Here is a 20354-nt window from a genome sequence, read left to right as displayed (position 1 = left end):
TCCACATAGAACGGAGGGAGGGGAGTTGCCCAGGTGCTGTTAGTCAAAATAATCTTTTGTCCTGTGGGAACCAAGGTCATCTATTGCTCCCGCGACTAGGAATTGGGTGCTGCATAAAAAAGCCTGCCAGATGAAAACATTGGGGAACGTAGTTGCTTGCATAGTTTTGTGGGTGGGAGATTATACTAATTGGGTAATTGTTACTTGTTTATTCAGACTTGGTTTCACTTTTGACCGTGCCAATATTTGTAACTAATAAACATGTACTTTGAGGAATTTTCAAGCCTCGGAGTTCTGCTTTCTTTGACTCTTGTCTGTCAGAACCATAACATTAAACTAAATCTCCTAAAACTTTTGTTTTTTGGGGGTGCTGGGCCCCGCCTGCCTACCCATCATTTGGGAGAGTGGTAAAGACTCGGTGAAGATTTGAAGATTTGAAGATTGAGGAAAAGAATGGAGCCATTGCTGGCTGCAAGGGAACTCCAGCTGACGGAGCGCAAGCAGCCACTCCAGCTGAGGAGGCGTCACTGGCAGGGGTTCAGCCAAAGTCCAGGTTGATCCAACCTGGAAAGCTGGTACTGGAGGGGGAACTACAATCCTGGCGAACATCTATCAAGCCAAGGCTGCCTCTCAGTGCAGGAGCACTCCTGTAGCCGCTGAAGAGGAACTCCTGTTCCTGCCGTCCCAGGGGTTTTCATCCGCGGCATACCATAAGGCAGGGGTCGACAACCTGAATGGGTCAAAGAGCCACTCGGAAACGGTTCTTTCACAAAAGCAAAAAAACGGGAGCCATAAAAAGCACACACGCACTCGCGCATGCGCAGAGCAGAGGACTAAATTGAAGAATGAAAGAAGCAAACATTGGGAACCGCCGCGCTTGCTCTCTTTGGCGACAGGAGCAGTGGTGTGTCCGGGCAGCACCGCCTGCCTGCCAGGCAGTAACAACAGGAAGGTGGCAGCGGCAGCGGTGGCTATAGTTGGGGCGGCCTAGTGCCCTCGTCGAGAAATGCTGCAGGTGCTCCAGGCCCAGTGTGGGAGCATCCGCACTTGCTGTCTTTGGCAGCTGTGCCAGCGGGAGCAGCAAGTGTGTCTGGGCAGCACTGCTGAGCGGATGATTAAGGAAAGCGAGGGCTTGCCATCTTTGGCAGCTGTGGCAGCAGGAGCAGCGGTGTGTCCAGGCAGCACCGCCTGATACTTGGAGGGGCGGGAGCTGCCGGCGCATCACCCACGCCCGCTTGCCGAGTACTGCCTACCGAGCACAGGAAGGGCACTAGGCTGCCCCAACAGTAGCTGCCACCGCCTTCCTGTTACTGCTCCTGCTGGCGCAGCTGCCAAAGACAGCAAGCCCTCATTTTCCTTAATCATCCCTTCCACTTCCAACTTTTCCAACGAACAGCTCCCTGCCACACCCTAAAAACAAGCTCTACACCTAGGTTCTGGCGCTTCAACACTTCCGAACTCCCCCCCCCCGGGAACTGCATGGCGCAGCCAGCAACTTTCCCTGGCCCCGCTTCCATCCCTCCCGGCTTGCTTAGCCCAGCGTCCGCCGCAGGAGAAGCCAATGGCAGGCACGGCCTCCCTTGGTGGCAGCGGGCAGGTGCTTCTCGCTTTCCTGTCCAGTTTACTTCCTGAGGAGGCGGCAGGTGGGACTGGTAGCGCCGTGCTTGCATGTTATTATGTCCAACTGCCAAGAGATCACGGAATATGGGAACCCCCCCAGCGGGGAGCCACCGCACTTGCCATCTTTGGCGGCTGTGTCGGTAGGAGCAGCGGTATGTCCGGGCAAAGTAAACAAAATTCTGGCGGCATGCCGGAGCTTGCCCAGCCTCGGCCGTTGGGCCACGGTCCGCTCATTGGGCAGCCTGGCTTCCTGACGGCATGTCCTGCAGGGGAGGTCTGCTAGGGAGGCGGCGGTCCAGCATTGTTTACCTCCCTCCTGTGTGTGTGTGTCGGACCCGCGGGGAATGGCTAGTAGAGGCGGCGGCAGTCTGGTGTTTGCGTCTCTGTGTGTCGAGCCCCATGGGCCCGACACACACACACAGGAGGGGGGAAGCGCTGGACTGCCGCCTCCCTACCTGCCGTTCCCCACGGGTCCGACACACACAAACTAGAGGGGGAAAAAAGGCCAGACTCCCGCCTCCCTACCAGTTGTTCCCTGTGGGTCCGACACACACACACACACACACACACACACACACACAAACAAGGGGGGGTAATGCCGGACTGCCGCCTCCCTACCAGCCGTTCCCCTGACACACACACACAAACACACACACACACACACACACACACACAAACGAGAGGGGGAAAAAATGCCAGACTGCCGCCTCTCTACCAGCCGTTCCCCGCGGGTCCAACACACACACACAAACGAGGGGGAAAAAATGCCAGACTGCTGCCTCCCTACCAGCCATTCCCCACGGGTCCGACACACACACACAGACATAAAGGGGAAGGGAGAGAGAGAGTGGGAAGGGGGAAAAGAAGGAGGGGGTCTGACAGCACCTGAGACTCCATATGCTGTCAGAAACACCATCACCACACCCGCACAAACTAGAGGGGGAAAAAAGGCCAGACTCCCGCCTCCCTAAAAGCTGTTCCCGTGGGTCCGACACGCACACACACACACACGAACAAGAGGGGGGAAAAATGCCGGACTCCCGCCTCCCTACCAGCCATTTCCTGTGGGTCTGACAGACACACACACACACACACACACACACAAAGGAGAGGGGGGAAATGCCGGACTGCCGCCTCCCTACCAGCCGTTCCCCACGGGTCTGACACACACACACACACACACACATAAACGAGGGGAAAAACATGTCAGACTGCCGCCTCTCTACCAGCCATTCCCCGCGGGTCCAACACACAAACACACACAAACGAGGGGGGAAAAAATGCCAGACTGCTGCCTCCCTACCAGCCATTCCCCACAGGTCCGACACACACACAGAGACATAAAGGGAGTGAGAGACAGAGAGTGGGAAGGGGGAAAAGGAGGGGGTCTGGCAGCACCTGAGACTCCATATGCTGCTCAGAAACACCATCACCACACCCGCACGCTCCATCTGACCCACCCACTAACCTTTCCAGCAGTCCTCCTGTCTCTTCCTCTGCTGCCGCCATGTGTAGTCTGAAGAAGAAGAGATTTGTGGGCAGTCCCACAAACCAAAGAACTTCAACCAATCAATTCAAACTTCACAAGTTTTTCCCCCCCTGAGAAGTTTGAATTGATTGGTTGAACGTTTTTCGTCCCACTTTTTTTTTGGACTGCACATGGTGGAGCATGAGGCTCTGGAGCCGTGGGTTGCTGACCCCTGCCATAAGGGAAAGGGATCGATCGGAGGGGACGACTCTGATGACTGGAAGTTCCAGTCTGCAGTCCACAGCCTCTCGCTCAAGCAGCTGAAGGAGAAGTTAGGCAGGTTGCAGGTAAAAGAGATGGGTCCCGTCGCCAGGATGTGTGTGCTGTGGGGAGGGGAATGCCAAGGGCTACCCATATCTTCCCCCCCTCACATGTTCCCCAGCCAGCTGTGCTGTCAAGCCCTGTATTCCAGCCAAGCCCACTGCCGCAACCTCAGGCTGCCAGTCCAGGAGCCTGGCAAAGGGAAATGCAGAGTGGTTCGCCCCGTCCCCAAGACCAACAGGCAGCCCAGCAGCAGGTGCAGGCAGCCCTGACGAGGTTTGAGCCGCCTCCCATCAAGCCCACCTTTGATGGGGACCCCAAGAATCTAACCTTCCTAAATCAGGTGTGGACTCATCTAGATCGCTATGCTTATGCCTACCAGGATGATGCCATGATAGTGAATGCTGTGGCGGCCAATTTAGAGGGGGAAGCAGCCGACTGGGTAACCATGATGAAAGGCCTCCTGAACTGCAGGATGCTAACCTATACATGGAGCAACTGAGAGGCCATTTTGAAGATGAACCTCAAACCCTGCTGGCCGAGAAGGAGATCCATTGTCTGAAGCAAAAAGGCTGCTCCGCTAAGGAACAAGTTCGTGAATTCAGAAGAGTTGCTGGTTGGCTGGGGCAGTGGCCGGAATGATTGTTGATCAATTACTTCAATCAGGGGCTAGACCACAACTTACTCCAAGCCTGCATCTATCGGGGCTTTCCCAACTAATTGCGTGAGTGGTACAGCATGGCGGTTATGCTCGACATCGAATTGGAACGCCCCAGAAAGCCAGGCACAGCCGAACCCAATCCGCCGTGCATCCAGGAAAAACATCTCTTTGGCTGATGTTCCTAAGCCCCTACGACCAACAGTGTCCCCCAAGCGCCAGCCAGGGCTTCTGTCAAGTGCTACCAATGCGGTCAAATGCGTCACTGTCCTGTGGAGTGCGTGGCTCCCAAAACCCAACCCAGAAGCACGCCAGTTGCCACCACACACCCGCAAAAAGCTCCCTGAGGAGGAAGAGAGAAGACAAACTGGGCACGTTAAGACCCAGTCGTCGAGACCTCCCCCCAATCGAGCTCGAGGCGAACGCCTGGTCTGAGCCACAGCAGATGCCGGCACCCTACAACAGGGATGAGGAAGATGAGGAGGATCTGATAGTAAATCAGCCCATCCCACCTTTTGCCTCCCCAAGATAGTAGTACCCAAAACCGGGACCCAAATGGACTTAAACGTTTTAATAGACTCAAGTTGCACTAGGTGCCTAATTAATTTGCCCATAGTGCTCAAGTTGGGAATTCAGGCAAGGCTGTTACCCCTAGCCATGAGATTTAAACAAGCTGACAGATCCTTTATTGGTGGTGCACCTGCCACGCACCTGACAGAACCAGTGCGACTGGAAATGGGTCAGCACTGGGAAATCATCCATTTTGGCGTGGTCCCAAAAATGACTGAGACTGTGATTTTGGGTCTGGCCTGGCTCAACAAATGGCACCCAAACATCTGGTGGGAGAACCGAGTGAGGAATTTAAGATTGGGAATAGGCCCTTTCCCACCTGCCACCACCAATGATACAAAGGACTATACCATAAATGAGGATCAGGAAAAGCACCCTGAGACACTAAAGGCTGTTGTAGAAAAGCTGCCAGGAATCCAGTTTGTCCCAACTGAATACCGTCATTTAGCTGAGCCATTTAGTGAGAGAGTGTGACGTCCTTCCCCTCCACCGGGCTACGAACTGTGCCACTGAAATCTTACCCAGGGCCAAGCTCTCGAAGCCAAAAATGTATTCAATGACGCCCAGAGAGATGAAGGAGTCAAGAGAGTACATTGATAGGAACCTGGCTCAGGGTTTTATCCAATCAGAAAAATCATGTGTAGCAGCCCCTGTATTGTTCAAAGAAAAGATGGGTCGTTGAGATTATGTTTGGATTTTAAAAGATTAAACACTGTCAGCATAGAGAAAATGTACCCCCTTCCCTTAATGAAGGACATGTTGGCCCACCTAGCAAAAGGGAAAGTTTTTACAAAGTTGGATTTAAGAGAGGCTTATTACCGTGTCCATATTAAGGAGGAGGACTAATGGAAAACCACCTTCAATTGCCCCCTGGGAAGCTCCCAATTTAAAGTGATGCCTTTTGGACTACAAGGAGTCCCTACCGTATTTATGCAGTTAATCAACCAGGTGCTCCATGATCACTTGTATAAGGGGGTTTTAGTTTATCTTGATGACATTCTCATTTATACTGAGACTATGGAAAAGCACATTAAATTGGTCCGCAAAGTGCTGAGGAAACTACTGAAGGTTAAACTATACACAAAGCTATCTAAATGTGAGTTTCACCAGACACATCTTGACTATTTAGGGTACCGAATTTCAAATTAGGGAATAGAAATGGATCCCACAAAAGTGAAAGCTGTATTGGAATGGCAACCCCCTCGCACCCATAAACAACTTCAAAGCTTTCAGGGGGTTGCTAACTTTTACCGCCAATTTATCCCCTCTTTCACAAAGATAGCCATGCCAATAACCAACACTGAAAAAAGGGGGGGAGAACCCCGACTTGTCAGCCATTGCCATGGTCCCTATAATGTCAAGCTGCATTCAAGAAGCTGAACCTGTTCTCGAGCACCCTGACCCTTGCATTCAAGCCGATGCAAGTGATGTGGCTGTCCTCTTACAAAAAAATCACCGGGGGAAATTACAACCCTGTGCTTACACTTTCTGAAAGCTGACTGACACAGAGAGATGTGCCGTTTGGGAGGAGGAGGCTTTTGCAGTGCGATGGGCATTACTAATGTGGCGCCACTACTTCAAAGGGGGGAGATACCTTTTGAAGTGTGGACTGATCACAAAAATCTGGAAGCTCTGAACCCCCACCCACCCCGTGTAAATTATCCCCGAAACAAGTTCAGTAGGCTCAATACTTGAACTGTTTCAATTTCATCTTAAAGTATCTTCCAGGGGAATAATTTTTTTGGCTAACGCTTTGTCTAGGATGCCTCAGTTCAAATGCCACCATGAGAAAATCATTAATTCTATCATTTCTCTACAGCTTGGGTGTCAAACTCGCCGCGTCACATCATGTTATGCAATGTATCAATTTTTTCATATTGCTGGAGCTGGGGTGGGCACGGCCTCCATATGATGCAACTGGCCTGTGGGCCGGCAGTTTGACACCTCTGCTCTACTACAATCTGCCTCTGAGATAACCACTAGAGCTCAATTGCGAAACCAATCCATCGGTCCTGATGACTGCTTACTGAAAAGACTTAAAGAGCAATTAGAGACTGACACCTGATTCAAGGGCAATAAATCTCTATTAACCCTTCAGGGAGGGCTAGCCTGAAAGGGTTTGAAGCTATACCTCTGAAGTGTCCTCAGGATCGAAGTCCTTCAGTGGTCATGATGCAAAGCAGGCTGGTCACTTTGGGTTCCTGAAAACATTGCATTTGGTACAAAGACAGTTTTGGTGGCCAGGCATGAAAAAAGACATTGAGAGTTATGTGAAAATCTGCACCACCTGTGCTGCTAGGAAAAGACGTCCTGGAAGGTCTCCAGGGCTCCTGCAACAAGTAGCGAACCCTTACCAGCCTTTTGAAGAAATAGCTATGGATTTTTTAGTGGACCTGTCTGAGAGCAAGGTACATACCGTCATATGGACTGTGATTGATCTATTTTCCAAACAAGCTCATTTCACTGCTTGTTCAGGGCTCCCCTCTGCTCAGAAACTGACCAAGGTATTTTTGAAGTACATCTATTGTTTCCACAGAGCTCCTAAGCGGATTATTTCAGACAGAGGGGTTCAATTCACTGTGTAGTTCTGGAGGGAATTTGTTAAGCTTACTGGGTCTACTCAGGGCCTTTCATCAGCTTTTCATCTGAGTACTAATGGGGCAGTTGAACGTGTGAACTCAATGGTGGAGCGGTACCCCAGATGCTATGTTAATTACCAGCAGACTAATTGGGCCAATCTTCTGCCTTTCACTGAAGTAGCTTATAATAATACTGTACACAGTAGCACTGGTCTTACACCGTTTAAGATAGTTACCGGGAGGGATTTTGTGCCTATGCCTGAGTATCACCAGGCGCCACCTGCCTCTCAAATTTTGGATTAATGGGTGACCTCCTTCCAAAGTGTTTGGGCGAATGCAAAAAAGTCCTTAAACCAAGCAGCTAAGGTTTACAAGGAGCAGGCTGATAAGAAACGCTCCCCTCAAAGACCATTTTATATTGGGGAAAAGGTTTATCTTTCAACTAAGTATTTGAGATTGAGGTTACCCAGCAAAAAATTGGGGTCAAAATTTCTGGATCCTTTTCCTATTATCAAAATCATAAATCCTGTTAATGTGGAGTTAAAGCTTCCACGGCTTTTGGGCAAAATCCATCCTGTGTTCCATTGTAGTTTGTTGAAACCTGTGTCTGGATCCTCTTTAAGACCTACTCCAAAGAAGCCGCTGGGTCCAATAGTGGTAGAGGGGGAAACACATTATGAAATAAAACGAATACTTGATTCTAGGTTGTACAAGGGGAAGTTACAATTCCTCGTTCAGTGGAAAGGCTATCCACTGTCAGAAGCTGCATGGGTGAAGTGTACAGATGTGAAAGAAGAAAGGTTAATAAACAAATTTTACAACAAACATCCTCACAAGCCTCAAGGAAATACCTAATGTGCTTTTTATTTCCCCTATAGGAGACTCTTTCCTTTTAAGAGGGGCCGACTGTCAACTCTACAATGAGCATGGCTGCAGCCATTTTTATCTTTGATTCTAGGTTGCCACATAGAATGGAGAGGGGTTGCCCAGGTGCTTCGTTAGTCAAAATAAACTTTTGTCCCAGTCATCTACTGCTCCCGCAACCAGGGACTGGGTGTTGTATAAAAAAGCCTGCCAGATAAAAACATTGGGCAACATAGTTGCTTGCATAGTTTTGTGGGTGGGACATTATACTTTCTATTGTATTACTTGTGTATTCAGACTTGGTTTCACTTTTGACGATGCTGATACTTTATAACTAATAAACATGTTCTTTGAGGAATTTTCAAACCTCAAAGTTCTGCTTTATTCGTCTCTGTCTGTAGGAAACATGACAATAACACTGATTGACTGTTTTCTTCCATATATGTGATTACATTCAAAATTAACTAGTTCTGAATATGCTACACTAGCTATACTATTCTCTCAGAAATAATTGATAATAACTATATGAACACCTTTGTTCTCCCTTTATTCTGCAATGTCCTTACAGAAAAAGTGCTAGCAAGAGCATTGAAGCGCTCAAGAGTCCAAATATCACTAGCTTTTGTTTCCTGCACTCATTCACACATTATGAATTACTGTAAGATCATGTTTCAGTTTATTTTAGTTCCCTGTATTTGTGAATAAAACTGAGTATACTTTATATCCACGAGACACCCAAGCTGCACAGCCAGTGCAGTTCTCTTAATCAAACTGCCTAATATCTATGATTCCAGTACCAATCTTTCTTGTGCAATATATAAAGATCAACAGAAGTCAAAGGGAATGATCTACAAGTGAAATGTGTCAAATTTTTGTGAATTATCCTTGTCTTGAAAATACTGTTGCTTGTTTCATTTTTATGAAAATATTCAGAATACCTGGTGGTTTAGTTGCTCCTCTAGATTGATTTTTGCTGCCTGTAAGCTGGTTATCAATTCCTCAAGACGATTATGAACCTAGATTTCCACAAAAGAAATTGAGTTATTATGCAAGTTACAAATGTCTTCAGTCTTCAAAAATTCTCTAAAAATATTTTTTGTTATTTATATTCCTTACTATTGTTATTCATGATTTCAAGAATTTTAATTAATTTATGACTTCTGAAAATAAGAAAACTAATTCACTATGCTATATTAGTTGTCTGAAATATTACATTTTTTAAAAAATTATAAAATACAGCAAAGCAATTAAACATGAAATCTTATTTCCCCAAAATATTATGGTTGACTTACAGAAACACTATCCTGTAGGTCTTTTTGAAGTATCTCAATTCTATTACTTTGCTGGTTTGTCGTAGCTTCCAATCTGGCATTTTCTATTTCAAGTCTTAAAAGAAAAACACATAGTCTCAAAACAGAATACAAATTAACTATATTTCTCCCTCTTTATGTGTTTCAATGATTCTAAACCATATGAAAGTATAAATTGCAGAGGAATTTTTTTATGAGTTCTCATAATTTAGTACATTTAAATTTCAGCACGTTTTACCTCTGTATGTGCTCTTCTAATTGTTTTATAGCATTATTTGTTCCCGATGATGCTACCAGAAAATCCTGTAGTTTCTGAGATGCCGCACTTGCTTCACGCTCCTTAATATCCAAAGCATGTCTTAATTCATGAGTAGATCTTTCACACTGGATAGTCTGTACTTCTGAATCTTGCAACTGTAAAATTTGAGAGCCAATGTGGCTTAGCTAAAAATAGGTGCAATGTGCTCCTGCTATGATAAAACCTACCATGCACAGCCTAGTCCCCTCATCCTAGACTCTTGTAGTTTCTAAATCTCCTCAAAGGGATCTCTATACAGTGCATTGAAGTAATTTTACTGGGAAATAACTAGTGGGTAGATCACAGAAATAAGATAATCTCATTTCATGCACAATGAAACATCATGAACAAATGGCAAATAGGCACTTTTTATCAAAGAGCATATCCACAACTGATCCTTTGAAGAAAGAACAAAACAGGAAAAGTCCATTCCCATTTGCATTATCTTCAATCTGGTTCAAGTAGCAACTCAATAATCTTAGCATACTTGATCACAATGGAAAGAAGAATCCTGAATATTATCTGCATAGAGGGCACCCAGACCTATAATTCCTGATAATCACTATTGCACTGATTACATACAGAGGTTGAGTAGCCTGGGGGACACCATAACCTTTATGCATCCCACAGTATAAATGCCAGAGAGCTGAATGGTATTCTATTTTCTGGAAGGTATTCTCAATGTAGGAACAGAATCATGGCAAAACTATTTTAAAACCTAATGCATCAGAAAGTGTTAGATGTCATCTCTTCTGCTCCCACAGTAGAAGATATAAAGCATTTAATAAACTGTTGCAAGCATACCTTACATTTCATCCTTTCTATTTCCTTCAGAAGTTGCTGTTTATCCTCCTCCAAGTCAATACGATAACGTGTTGAAACTTCCAATGAAGCTTCTGTCATGGATTGCTTTTTGAGGGAATCTGCAAGCTCTTGCTGCAATTGCCTTATTGTACTCTAAAAAGATTTTTAATGAAATAATTAATACAAAATAGACTGAAAGGATTGCATTTTAATTCATCTAATATTTATAATAGGTACAAGAATGTTCAATTACATACATTTTTGAGTTTGTGTGTGTATGTATGTCTATGTTTATATGTACTCAATATGCAAGTATAGTTTTCCTTCCTGACCAATATCAACCGAAGCAATGAACAACCATTTACTAGCAGAAGGAAGGCAAATATAAATTATTTAAAATAAAGTCCATCATTACCATATTCAAATAATATAGTGTCTCTGAAGGAAAATCAAGCTTAATTTAGAAATCTGTATCCTGAAAAATGATTGTATTTATGAAATTGACAGAACATAAATCATGCTTACCTCTCTATCTATTTTCTCAGATTCATATTTAATGACTTGGTCCTTTAAATTATTACATTTTGTGATTAATTCTTTATTTCTCTCTTCCATCATCTGAACTTGCTTTTCAGTATCAGCTCTAAGTTTATTAAAAATATCACTGAATTTATCTTGAACATCAGTCACTGCTTTTTCTTTGATAATGCCTTTGTTCTGAAAATCTTCAAGCTGTTGTCGAAGTAAGAGATTTTCACTTTGGACCTGTGCTAAACGTTCTTGCAAAGATTCCTGTTTTATTACAAATTTGCTTATTTGATCCTTTGCAACTTGTTGTGCATTTTCAAGTTCTTTCACTTGGCACTGTGAGTGGTTTACATCTCTTTGAATACTATCTAACAGCAAATTCTTTTCCCGGAGATTGTGAGTTGCATGGTGAAGCTCATTTTCTAGACTATTAGCTTTACTTTCAGCTTTCCCTAACTGTTGAGACAAGCTACTGTTTGTTTCTCGTAGAGTACATACATCATGATTCAATTTGTCTTTTAAGTGGAGCCATTCATCCCTCTCTCGCTGAAGCAATCGTTCAAGATCACTTTTTGATACCTGACAACGATCAAGTTCCTGAAGAGCAGAACTCAAACGAGAGCGTAGTGAATCAAGTTCTATTTCCAATCTTTCTTTATTTTCCTTGATATGTTCCAATTTGGATGCTACCATTGCAACCTCAGTTTTTGATACATTTATTTGTCCATTGTATTGAAAAACTGTTTGAGTCAAAGTGTCTTCATTTAGTTTCAGTTCTTTTTTAAGTTCTTCATTTTTTTCTTTCAAACTTTCATTTTCTTCCAAATATTTGCTTTCATCCTCCTGATGCTGAATCCTGATGCGATCAAGTTCTAATTTTAATGCACCAAGTTCATCTTGGAGTATTTGATTTCTGTGTAATAATTCTTTTTCATGGTCATGATTATCAATCATCTGAATATTTAATAAGCAGAAGGATAACAAATAAATAAACTGATAGAATCCAGAGATATAAGCTACATTCTAGGAGATCAGACAAATTTATGTTGGATAAAAAATATCAATCAACAAGTAACACTCAGAATGTCTAAATATTACCTCCAAAATGGACACATTATGTCTCTCATGAGTTCCTAAAAGAAATGATGTGGAAGGTGCTACTACACACGCATCCTGCTTGTGGCTTTCTAACCCATTCATCAAACACTTTGGGAACAGAAACCTGGATAGTTTTTGTCTGAACAATAATTATTTTTCATTCTTATAGGGCATAACAGATGTGTCATTGTATGGCAACTATGTATTTTCTTTTCAAAATAGTATAGTCTTTTCAAATTTTCTTAATTTTGGTCTACCATAGAGATCAGTTAAAGAGAAAAAGGTTGTAGAATCCTCTCAGTTCCTTAACCAAAATTTTATTAGAAATTACATTTATTAAGTTTATTTATAAACCACACTTCTAAAGCCATCCACCTCATAGTCTGTCTATAGAACTTGAGAGACAACTGAACTAACAAAAGTAAAAAACAAATTCCACACTGTGCCTTTTTCTTTAACAATTATGTAAAAATGTGTTCCTTGCAGATTATACTCACAAAGTTTTAAATACAGGTAGATCACAATTTATGACCATGCATTCAGCAATGGTATGACGTTACCCTGGTGCTAAATGAAAGGTCTGATAACTCATGACTGAATGCAGTGCCTTACATAATTGTAATCTGGGCACTTGACAAGCTATTCAGAGAGGAAGCTGGCAGGGAAAGTTGTAAGCCATCACCACCTGCCAGGATGACTTTTGCTAATCTGTGAAGGCTGGTTGAAAAAGATCCAGGCTAAAATCCAAGTAGGATTTTGAGCCACAGAGCAAAGAGGCTTCCAAAATCTCTCCACTTTCTGGCTGAAAATCCTGCTTGGATTTTGGCATGAAGGATTTTCAGTCCTAACTGAAAGAGACTTGCTTCTCTGCTTAAGGGCTGAAAATCCTCCACGCTAAAATACAAGCAGGATTTTCAGTCATGGAGGATTTTAAGCTCCAGAACGGAGAGGTTTCAGAAACCTTTCAATTCAGTGCTGAAAATCCAAGCGGCTTTTAGGTTCAAATTCCTGTCTCAATAGTCAATAGTCAAGGACTACAATGAATATTTTTTTAATTAGAAAATGACTAAAATGAACTGTAAGATAAGAAAAAGTCTCCTTTGGGCCACTGAATTCCTAGTAAATTCATGGTGTCATCCATGAGTTATCTTTGCAGTAATGTGAAAAAATGTTTGCCACTTTTGTTTACTAAGATGTTTTACAATTTACTAATCTACTCTATTGTTAATATTCCCTGAGAATCTCCCATGCAAAGATTCATCAAATTTGACTCAGTTTGTGTTCCAAGATTAAACAAATTCAACCATCTCTTTTATCTAATGAGGCCAAAAAAGGAATAGCTACTCTCTTAAATAATTGAAAAATATTTTTCTTAAAAATATTGTTTTCTAAATTACATCATCATTAAAAAAGCTAAAGGAAGACTTTATGTCTAAACAAATAATTAATTTGAAACACTAGTCATTAATGCTGATTCTTCCTGAATCACAGGTTTTAAATATACACAATAATTTAAGATTTAATTACTGATTTATAAAAATATGTCCTTCTTACTTAAGATATTGAAGATAATTTATCATTTTCCCTGTTCCATACTTGCATGCAAATATATATAATATAAGGGTAAAATCCCTAAATAATTATCAATTAATAGAAGCTATCAATAATGCAGTCCTATCTCTCTTAGGGTCCATACATTTTGTGGTGAAAAAATTATGGGCCTTCATAAAAGTCAATAAATTGGAAGGATCACATACTTCAAGCAGTAAGATGCTCCAGAGTATGGAACAGGCACTTTGAAGGCCTCCAACCTCTTCCCCTCACATAGAATGACAATCCTTACCATCTGTTCCCTGGACATACAAACAGGATGGGTTGAAACTGACAGAGAGAATTAATTCCATCCTATGCAATATCTAGCAGCTAAACCACACACCGAACTTTACAGATAATGATCAGAATTTTGATTTGTAGTCACTGAAACTGAAAACATTTGATATGCAGTTCTATATTTTTAAAATATTTGGCAAAGTGGATACCTCTGAGTGTTTGGTTGCTACTTTTTTTGATTCTTCTTCCAATTCCTTCTGCCTCCAGAAATGAGTATTTAAAATATCTTCTTGTATGGCTCTGGCATTTTGTTCTTGACAAAGTTGTCTCTGTGTTTCATTACGTTCTTCCTCAACCTATAAAATGTCAGTCTTATAGTAAACTAACAAACTGGCCAGTTTGTTATGGTATATATTTTCATGGACTAGAAACCATTTAATTAAATTCACAGCTTATGCTGATCTGACATATTGTGCCTGTGTATACAGTCACAAATATGAGGAATTGAAGTTGTATTAAATCAGAGAATACAATATATGTAATATAGATACTGACAATTGAGCAACTAAATAAAAAGATCCCTAACACTAATAGTTAAACATATGTAGAATAATTACTAAGAATATTAGAAACTGTTAATAAACAGTCATTTTGCAAAATGTTAGTCATTATCTGCAGCTTAAGAAAATATGGATTTCTCTTTACACCTGGTGCTGCTTTATACATGTTCCTTATGAACAGACAGTTTTCTTAACCATCGAAGTAATTGAGAAAATATTTATTCATGTTAAAAATTTGGGTAAAACTAAGTAATTGAGTAACTGATAAGGACTATTACATTTTCTGAAATATGTTTCAATTTATGTAGCATTTAGAAGAAAACACACAATGTTGTGCGATTCTTTTCAGAATGTATTTATTCTACTGAATAAATATAAAAACATCATATACTGCTTTTAGAACAAGCTTACCATTTGTCGAACAGCATTCACAAGGCTTAGTCATTCTTGAGGGGTTTTAGTAAAACCTACATCTGTTGTACTTGGTGGGAAATTAATCTTCTTTAAATTATTTTCTTTCACAGGAGGAAAAGAAAAGGAAAAGCTAGGAAGCAAGCTTCCCTGATAACTAGTAGGTATGTTTCTTCTGACCAAAGGATTATAAGTATTAGAGCTTCCCAAAGAAGGGCTGGAGAATGAAGAGATCAATTCCTGATTAGGCTGATCAGAATTTTTTGTTATATAAAAATGAGGATATCCTTGGTAGTTTACCTCATCCTCCATAGCTCCACAATTATGATATTTCTATATATAATCTGAACAATTCATCATTTTTAGTAATTTGATTTGGTGTTGACCATATGATTTTTGAGCCTCCTGCATATTCATAATGCCACCCTATTAAGGCAGTTATTGCTCTCTTTAACAGACAGGATATTTAGCAAAAGATCCTCAAATTTGCTGCTTCCTCAATATCAAAAGAAGAAACTGACAAAAAAAAATATTAAATTTGAATTTGTGCAGATTACGCCCCTGCTATTGTTTGAGCAAAAACATTAGAACAATACTTTAATAAATATTGGCATATCCAATCTCCTTGTTTCAGCTGACATCATAAACAACATAATGTCTCTATGTAATTATGAGGTCACTAAAATTCTTTTAAGTCTATTTTCTTTTTGCTCTCAAAGCTTTTTCTTGATTATAAGCAAAATGCATAAGAAAGATCTGTATTTTCAAATTAAAAATGTTTAATTTTCAATTCTAATTTTTCTAAAAAGAAAAAAAGAATTAAAATGAAGTACCTACTTAATTTTCAGCTACTGGATATCTGATTGATCAAAGAAATGTGGTTAAGTAGCAGATCAAAATTTTTATATAATGGGTGAGTACTAATTTGTAACAAACTCAGAAGTATGCAATATGTTATTTTTTCCACGTAATTTTCCTCGTACCTGGTCACCACCCTAATATTGTGGCCTACCCAGTGCCCCAGTTCCCAAAGTCCAGTACCTCGCATAGCAGTCAATGACATCCTTCCCAGGGAGAAGCCAGGAACAGTGAGGCACTTCGGGTCTATTAGTTCTGAGAGCCATCAGGGTACCCAGTAACCATCTCCCCCACTCACCTAACAAATGTTCATACACAAACACATGCGGAGTAACACCAACAGGGACCCACCACCACTACCACTCTCACCTAGTTTCCTTCTTATTCACCCAACCCAATCAGCCCCCTCATCAGGAACCCAACTCAAGGGAGGAACTCACCTTAGGAATTTCATGATGTAGTTGCTTTTAAAGACAGATTAATGAATTCAATAGGCAATTGATAATTATATCATATTTCAAAATATGACAGAATGGGTATGGGGTGATAATAAGTCCCATAATCCCATTCTGGCTTAATTTGTCCTACTTTTAGCTCTTCTAATGTTTCTCTTAAATAAAACTTGTAATTCTCAACAGTATTATATTTTTGCCACATACTAAGTAAACCACAAAAGCCTCTTATCTTACTATCATGGTTATATCATGATAGTAAGTTATACATGGTGTAAGTCCCTAACTAGGTCATATTGGATCTATCAAACAGAATATCTTCCAGAATAAGAGTTTCAATGAGAATACAGTATTATTATAGAACGGGTATCATAGAGCAGCTGGGATAAAAAGAGGAATATTTTCTTTACTATTCATATTCTTTGGGTGATTAAATCTCTGCACTGGTTGTCCCAAGGTGCTAAGAAAACTTTCAACAAAAGGTTCACTTTTGTTCTGGGAACATTCTGCCATATCCCTGATGTATCCATCCAGGATGCTTGATTGTATGCTTTTATTTATTCTATTCTAAGCCTTACTGACAAATTGAACACCTGACATCACCTGACCTTGATGGCATTCACCCAAGAATTATTAAGGACCTTAATACTGAGACTGTAGACCTTCTAACTAAAATTTGCAACCTATCTCTATACTTAGCCTTTGCTCCTTGAAAACTGGAAGGTGGCCAACATAACTCCATTTTTTTAAGAATGGCTCATTCAGGAAATTATAAGCCTGTCATCTTAACATCTGTTCTGTTAGTGGAAGCTACTATTAAAGATAAAATTAGCAAGCACTGTTGACACAGGCTTTGCTCAAGGATCACTAAGGAAAGGTTTTTTTTAAAGATGTTAATACAAATATTGATAAGACTGAGACAGCAATATTATTTAGTTTATTATTTAAAAAAACCTTTGATAAAATCTGTCATCAAAGTTTTCTCAGCAAGCTTAACAGGCATGGAATATAAAGGACAATCTTTTTTTGGATAACAACTGGGTAAAGAATAGGAAATAATAATAGGAGTAAATGGACATTTCTCACAATGGATGGATATAACTAACAGCACTTCCCAGGGTTCTGTCATAGGACTGGTGCTTTTTAAAATATTTAACATACTTATAAATAATCTGGAAATGGATGTGACTAGTGGAACAGCAAAATTTGCTGATTAAATTAAATTGTTTAGAATGATAAAAACAATAATGGGCTGTAAAAAGGTTCAAACAATTATCTGCACATCAGGAAACTGGGGACTGAGCCGCCAATTAGCAGTTATCATTCAACACGAATGATAAAGAAAAGAGATCCTGAAGTAATTGAAAACATTTCATTATAGTTGTTGACACAAGTATATCTCTTGTAAAAAAGGCCACACCATGCTGTGAATAAGAAATAACACTGAAAGAGTGATGCCAATATAACATTCTTGTGTAAATCAATTATGCAATCATAGCTGGAATACTGCGTGCAGTTCTGGCTGCTGCACCTCAAAACAGATAATAGTGGACAAGAAAAGGTTCAAATAAGGGGAACTAAGATGATCACAACAGCTTTCCTATGCGGAAAGGCTGTAATGGGACTTTTTAGTCTACAAAGTAGACAAAGGAGAAGAGATGCGATTGAATTGTTTAAAATTACACATAATGTGGAATAAAGTGGACAAGGAGAAGCTAATTTCCGCTTCCCAAAGTACTAGAAACAGAGATTATCCAATGAACCTGAAAAGATCAGGACAAATAAAAGAAAATACTATTTTTACACAACAGAGAATTAAACTTAGTAATTTGCAGCCATATGATAGGTGCCAGCTACCAGACTGACTTGCTTCAAAAAACAGGCTGGACCAATTCATGGAAGCCATGGTGATCGATGGTTATTACCCTTGACAGCAGTCTAACTACCTCTGAAGTCAACAGATGGGAGATTACAGGGCTTCCTTGTGCAACTGGTTGGCCAGCAGATTGCTGGGCCACTGTTAAACTTTATGAGAAAAAGAAAGATATAGATAAAAAGCAGCTATTAGCAAAAATTATCATGGGACAGAATGTCTGAGAGCTGTCACAAAGTACAGAGATTAATAGAAAAATGTCTTTCAAAATAAAAAGGCAGCTCATCATAGAAGATAGAAGTTACTGCTACCTGCAATTTAAAAAAGGCTTATCCTAAATTGTGTTTTTGTATGTGTATATTTTTATATTTAACTGATTTTTCTAAAATTTCAACAATAATATTTATTCAAGTATAAAATACTAAAATAAAGGGGACCTTTTTGAAAATCACATTAGAGTAGTTTTTGTTTAACAATGGCAATTGGGACCAGAATTGCCATTGCTGAGCAATGCAGTCATAAATATGACATTACATGACCATGCCTCTTAGTGACAGAAGTTCCACCAATCCTGGCTGCTGCTGTTAAATGGGTCATTAAGCAAGGATTTCTTGCTGACTTCCCCAATGACTTTGCTTGGGAGAAGCCAACAGGAAAAGCTGAAAATCATGGTTACATAACTGTAGGTTGCTGTAGGTTACATCATAATTGTAAAACAGGTGGTGAATGTCTTGATGATTATCACATCATTGTGGAGATGCTGCAACAACTGGAACTCTGAGGACTGGTCATAACCACCACTCAATGCTACTGCAAATTTAAATGGTCGCTAAACAAGAGGTCATTAAATGAGAGCTACCTGTATAAGTCAATTTATATTAGAAAGAAAGAAAAAAGTGCAAAACTCTTAACTACAAAACGTATTTCTGTCGATTGATGAGAGTACCAAGCAGTATTTCAAGTGTAAACTACTTAAGGACTTTCACAAAATTTCACCGTCTTCATCATCCCCCCTCTTTTTTTTTTTGCTCCCTTTCTATTAACAGGGTAGCGATAAAAGTGCTGCTACCTTAGAGAGGATATTAAATGTTCTCAGGCATTGCCAGTTTACATTCGTTCTATTAATTGCTAACACTTATACTGCTTGGTTTTTTTGCTGATGAGCAAAGGATTTACCAGATAGGCACTATTCTTCTATAAAGGACAGCCCTGGTCTTTCTGGGAAGCATGCTTTTCTAGAAGCTTTAAAAGGTGTATTAATATTTATTTTAAAATGTTAGTTATTAGAAAACTTGAACATGTTTATTTTAATAATTCAAAAAATATTTTGATTTAATCAGACCTGTTTCAGATGGTTTGTTAGTGTTTTTAACTCCATTTCTTTGTTTCTCAGAATCAATTCAAGCTGTTGTTTTTCTTCCATCTGAGTACAGTACTGCTCATCTTTCTTCCTTAACTGCTCTTGATTTTTCTCTTGTAGCATTACAGCACCCTTTCTTGTTTCTTCCTCTTGTTTCAGACAAAATCTGGAATACATGAGTAAGCATTTAAAATAGATTTGTTCAATAAATATATGAAAAGCAAAGAAACGTATGTGTAAAATGGAACTAGCAGAGAGAGAGAGAGAGAGAGAGAGAGAGAGAGAGAGAGAGAGAGAGAGAGAGAGAGAGAGAGAGAGAGAACATCATGAATGTAAAATTAGAGATTGTACAATTTGGCCAAAGTAGTGAAGTGAAAATATGACAAACTGAAGTTTTAGAAATTGAAGACAACAGTTATATTGAAGACTTCTAGTCTTCAGTTCTTTATACAACTGAAATTGCTGGGTTTAGCAGCTAAAAGCCAAGTTTCTTTAACCATATTTATTGAAGGGAAATTATGTTACAACAGTCTTGACATCTGGCTATGTATAGTTTAGCATCCAATTTACCCCTAATTTTGGGGGGGTATAGATGTGTTGATCTGCTCGTTAACCATGCACTGTTAGGTTTTCCTGAAAAAGGAAGAATTCTGGGCTTATTTACAAGAGCTTTTTTCTCAGGCTATAAGAAGTCTAATATGCTAGTTATACATATAAAATATGTAACACTTGAAAAAACTTCAAAGTCTCATTATTAAAAAAATAATTTAAATATTGAGAATCAAATATTTTAATCTGTCATTTAATTTCCAATGGATACATTTCTCATTAAAATTTTGAACTTTCTTTTTATTCCAGACAATATTGCATGGTTTAACAACCAAACAGAAAT

The 20354-nt window shown here is 40.4% G+C and overlaps 1 protein-coding gene across 7 annotated transcripts in view; it reads right to left on the bottom strand.

Annotated features, from left to right (window-relative positions):
- The window catches only part of LOC308670263 (ankyrin repeat domain-containing protein 26-like), a 137341-nt gene that overhangs the window by 61250 nt on the left and 55737 nt on the right, over window positions 1-20354 (bottom strand). For all 7 annotated transcript variants that reach the window (XM_081331674.1, XM_081331675.1, XM_081331677.1 and 4 more), the window contains 7 exons: window positions 19445-19628; window positions 14158-14304; window positions 11018-11974; window positions 10493-10645; window positions 9629-9804; window positions 9373-9466; window positions 9019-9096 (listed from right to left, as the gene is read on the bottom strand). In XM_081331674.1, the coding sequence (XP_081187800.1) occupies window positions 9019-9096; window positions 9373-9466; window positions 9629-9804; window positions 10493-10645; window positions 11018-11974; window positions 14158-14304; window positions 19445-19628 (1789 nt within the window). The remainder of the gene's footprint in view (window positions 1-9018; window positions 9097-9372; window positions 9467-9628; window positions 9805-10492; window positions 10646-11017; window positions 11975-14157; window positions 14305-19444; window positions 19629-20354) is intronic.

Source organism: Vipera berus, assembly GCF_964194415.1.
Source record: "Vipera berus genome assembly, chromosome: 6".
In the NCBI taxonomy this organism is placed as follows: Eukaryota; Metazoa; Chordata; class Lepidosauria; order Squamata; family Viperidae; genus Vipera; species Vipera berus.
The sequence above is the reverse complement of the archived record's forward strand: the minus strand, read 5'-3'. Positions and strand labels throughout refer to the sequence as shown.